This window comes from Nansenia antarctica, assembly GCF_963989245.1.
Source record: "Nansenia antarctica genome assembly, chromosome: 2".
NCBI lineage: Eukaryota > Metazoa > Chordata > Actinopteri > Argentiniformes > Microstomatidae > Nansenia > Nansenia antarctica.
Window position 1 is genome coordinate 57,601,433 of NC_137675.1, and position 3,556 is coordinate 57,604,988.

General features: G+C 46.5%; 1 protein-coding gene across 1 annotated transcript; it reads right to left on the bottom strand.

The window, feature by feature from the left end:
• Positions 1–957: 957 nt before the first annotated feature.
• On the bottom strand, positions 958–3,255 carry LOC308150311 (uncharacterized protein; the record flags this gene model as incomplete). Its single annotated transcript, XM_080523157.1, has 4 exons — positions 958–1,942; positions 2,028–2,144; positions 2,475–3,071; positions 3,209–3,255. 4 exons carry the CDS (start codon positions 3,253–3,255, stop codon positions 958–960), a joined length of 1,746 nt encoding a protein of 581 aa, XP_080379283.1.
• Positions 3,256–3,556: the final 301 nt, after the last annotated feature.

The window sequence follows — 3,556 nt, forward strand, 5'->3', positions numbered from 1 at the left end:
CTTAAGGCACTGTATGTGTCATTTAATAAACCCCCCAAAATTGCCAGTGTTTCATTTATTGTATTTTACAGTTTATGGACAATCTTAATAGCAGACACCTTTATCCAAAGCAACTTACAACTAATACATTTGTCTAAGTAAGTGAATCATCTATCCATCAGTCATCGCAAGATGTTAATGTACAGTAGAGAAACTGAACAGGAGTGTGGGGAGGTTTCAGGAGGGACAGTTAAGATTTAGCCTGATGTAGCCTGGTGTATGGGGACTGACCATTGCTTGAATGTAGGAAGGGGCAGTTCCCTTTGCTGCCTAGTAGGCAAGCACAAGGGTCTTGAATCTAATGCAAGCTGCTTGGGTGAAGGGTTCAGAGGAGAGGGGTGACATAGGAGAATTTGGGGAGGTTGAACACCAGACGGGTGGCAGCATCCTGGATGATCTGCAGAGGTCTGATGGCGGAGGTGGGGAGCCCAGCCAGGAATGTGTTGCAGTAGTCAAGGCGGGAGATGACCAGTGTCTGGACCAGAAGTTGAGCTGCTTCTCTGGTGAGGAATGGGCGTATCCATCTGATGTTTTAGAGGACGAATCTGCAGGAGCATGCTGTCGCTGTGATGTTCGCCGCACAAGATAAGTGGTTGTCCAGGATCACCCTAAGGTTCTTGGCTGTCTGGGAGGAGGTCACTGTAGAGTTCTCTACTGTGATGGAGAAGTCTTGGAGAGGGCAGGCTTTCCCAGGAAGAGTAGCTCAGTCTCGTTAAGGTTGAGCTTGAGGTGGTGGGCTGATCGGAACATATACTCAGCTGAATGAAAGAATGTGTAAATCTTGTTTTTCGAAATATTTACATTTAGATGTCAAATGACATCATGTGATTAATATCATATATTTAAGTGCTACTGTGCTACGCTTGAGGAGCACAGATGCCAAGTGCAAAGATTGACAAGTCATTGCTGCTGTCATTGCTATTGTGTCAAACAAAATGATTTATTTTCTTTCAGCTTCTCTTCCGCTGGATAAAATGGCATCTCCAGGATTCTCTGGCTCTTCCTGAATCTCCAGATGCCTCGGCACAGAGAGTCATGGATCTTCTGCCATGAGTCCAACTCTGAACGCCACAGCGCCGCTCTGGCACGGATGAGCTGGGAGACCTCACTCTTGCTGCCTTTGGCCAGGCTGAGGCTGTCTTTACAGATGAAGAAGACGTCCAGGCCAATGAAGAGGGCATTGAGGGTGATGAAACCAGCCCGCGCTGACTTGGAGAGGGCGAGTGGGGTCCCTTTGGCTATTTGTCCGAAGTCTGTGACGTCCGCTGCCATATTGGGCACATTCCGGACCACCTTTCCCTCCTGGAGTACCAACTTACCAGCAACACTTGCGATCTCGTCGGTCATGAGAGCCTTAACTGCTGAGGCACAGTCAACCATGGAGTCAATGCCCTTTGCAATAACGCTGGCTTTGGCAATCACCATGCCTGCTCCCAGCTCTATGTGCCCCTCACTCCCCCCCACTATGGGAACTGGTTTGCTGGCCACCTCCTCCAGACACTCCTGGTGCCTCTGCACGTCCTTCATGAAACTCTGGAAGAGATCACTGGCTTTCTTCTGATGATTACTATTGACTGCAATCTCTGTGACCGTGGTGACTACACTGTTGACCCCACTGGTGACACCAAGTCCCACACCGGTGAGGGTGAGTGCCAGTGATGCCCCAACAGTCACAGGGGCAAGAGCAATACCCACAATTGACAGGATCCCTCCAAGCACCCCTACAGAGCTGCCTGTCACACTAGAAATCTTTGCTCCCTTCCTCATACTGTCTAGCTGGACAGCGCTCTCCTCCAGCTCAGTCAGAAACTTCAGCATTCTGGGCTGGCGCTGACTGAACACACCAATGAAGTTCAGGGAAGCCTCCTGGAACAGGAAGGCCAGTCTGAAGTGTTGGTCCATCCTGACAGACGGGAGAGATTCATCATCAATCCTATGCATAGTTAATCTCAAATACATTTGGCCTTAACTAGAATGAATAAGCTTACCTTATATCATGCAACTGATTCAGATGGTCAAGCATGTTTAGCATGGACTCTTCACTCACATCAGCATTAATGTGTATCTCAGGCTTGTCAGTCTTCTTTCTCCAAAACAACATTTTGCTGATGGAATAAAAAAAAGAATACACTTATTTTGGCTGGGCTGGCACAGTGTTACTGACTGTTCAATGTTCACATTCAATATTATACAGTATTATCAATTCAATGCTATGCATTGTGCATTGTTACTATCCAGCACCAAAAACATATAAATGTGTTAACAAGTAGTTTACCCAAATTGACTATCACCTGTGGTACTGGTATCCTTCTTAATCTAGGCGGAACAATGGATATCCAATGTTTGTAAAATGGCATCAGTAAGATACATATAGCATACAAATACAGTTAATAAAATAGCCTACAGTGGCTGATTATGACAGGAGCCCCACTTACGTTTTCTCCATCCTGTCACAGAGCTGCTGGGAGATGCGTATGTATTTGTCCAGCTCAAAGGCCAGCACCTCTATGTTGAGAAGGCTGGGGAGGAAGAAGGCCCCTGCATCCCTCTTAAAGTGGAGGAGGAGGGGACAGGCCAGTCTTGCAGATGTGATGACCGCTCGGATACTTGCAGGACCAGTACCTTGAGGCAGATGGCAAAACCGGCTCTCCTCAGCAAACACAAACAGAGAGGTGACCGCCAGCTTCTCCACAGCATCCAGGAAGTAGTCAAACCTCTCCAGCCCACCCAGAGTGTCCTTTAGTACCGCACCCAGCTCCTTCTCCAGCTCCTCACGCCTGCTGTCAGCAGTCACATGGGTCAGTCCATTCCATACATACTCCCCAAACGCCTTGGCCTTGTCTTGTGAGTTACGGACATGGTCGAACTTGAGGTCGATTCTGTCAGCCCTGTCCTTGATGTCCCTCATCATCTCCAGTTCTGTCTCCCTCTGCAGGGTCCATTTTGAATGTTTGTCGCAGAATTCCCTCACAGTGTCGATGTAGCTGAGGGTGTCTGAGATGTATTGGCACAATATCTCCCTCAATCCCTCTCTGTAATATAAGAATAATTCAATAGTGAGTGTACTTTAGATATCAGCTTTCTTTTTTAAGCAGAGCATTTGGTTTACACACACATTAAGTCTTTTCCTCAGAGTTATTCCACACACTATGTTATTTATTCCACTGACATGTGGGACATCTCAGCTTCCACCTGCTGATCTCTACATCTTCCCATGTATCATGGGACATGTATCATTCATCTACTTTCATACATCATTAATTCCACGGAAGCTTATTTAGCAGAGCACTTTAGCCTGCCTGTTGAATCATCTGACGTATAAATATAGCACAGATTATTAATATTCTCATATCGACCAGCTCTGGACAATGCGGTGACTGTTAGCACACATTTTCCTCAACAACAACAACAACAACAACAACAACAACATTTCCTATTCTCACCGTAGGTTTGTAAATCGCCATCTCTCAGATGAATCCATTGAATGGTCAGTAGTTAGCAGTAATCAAACTTCTTA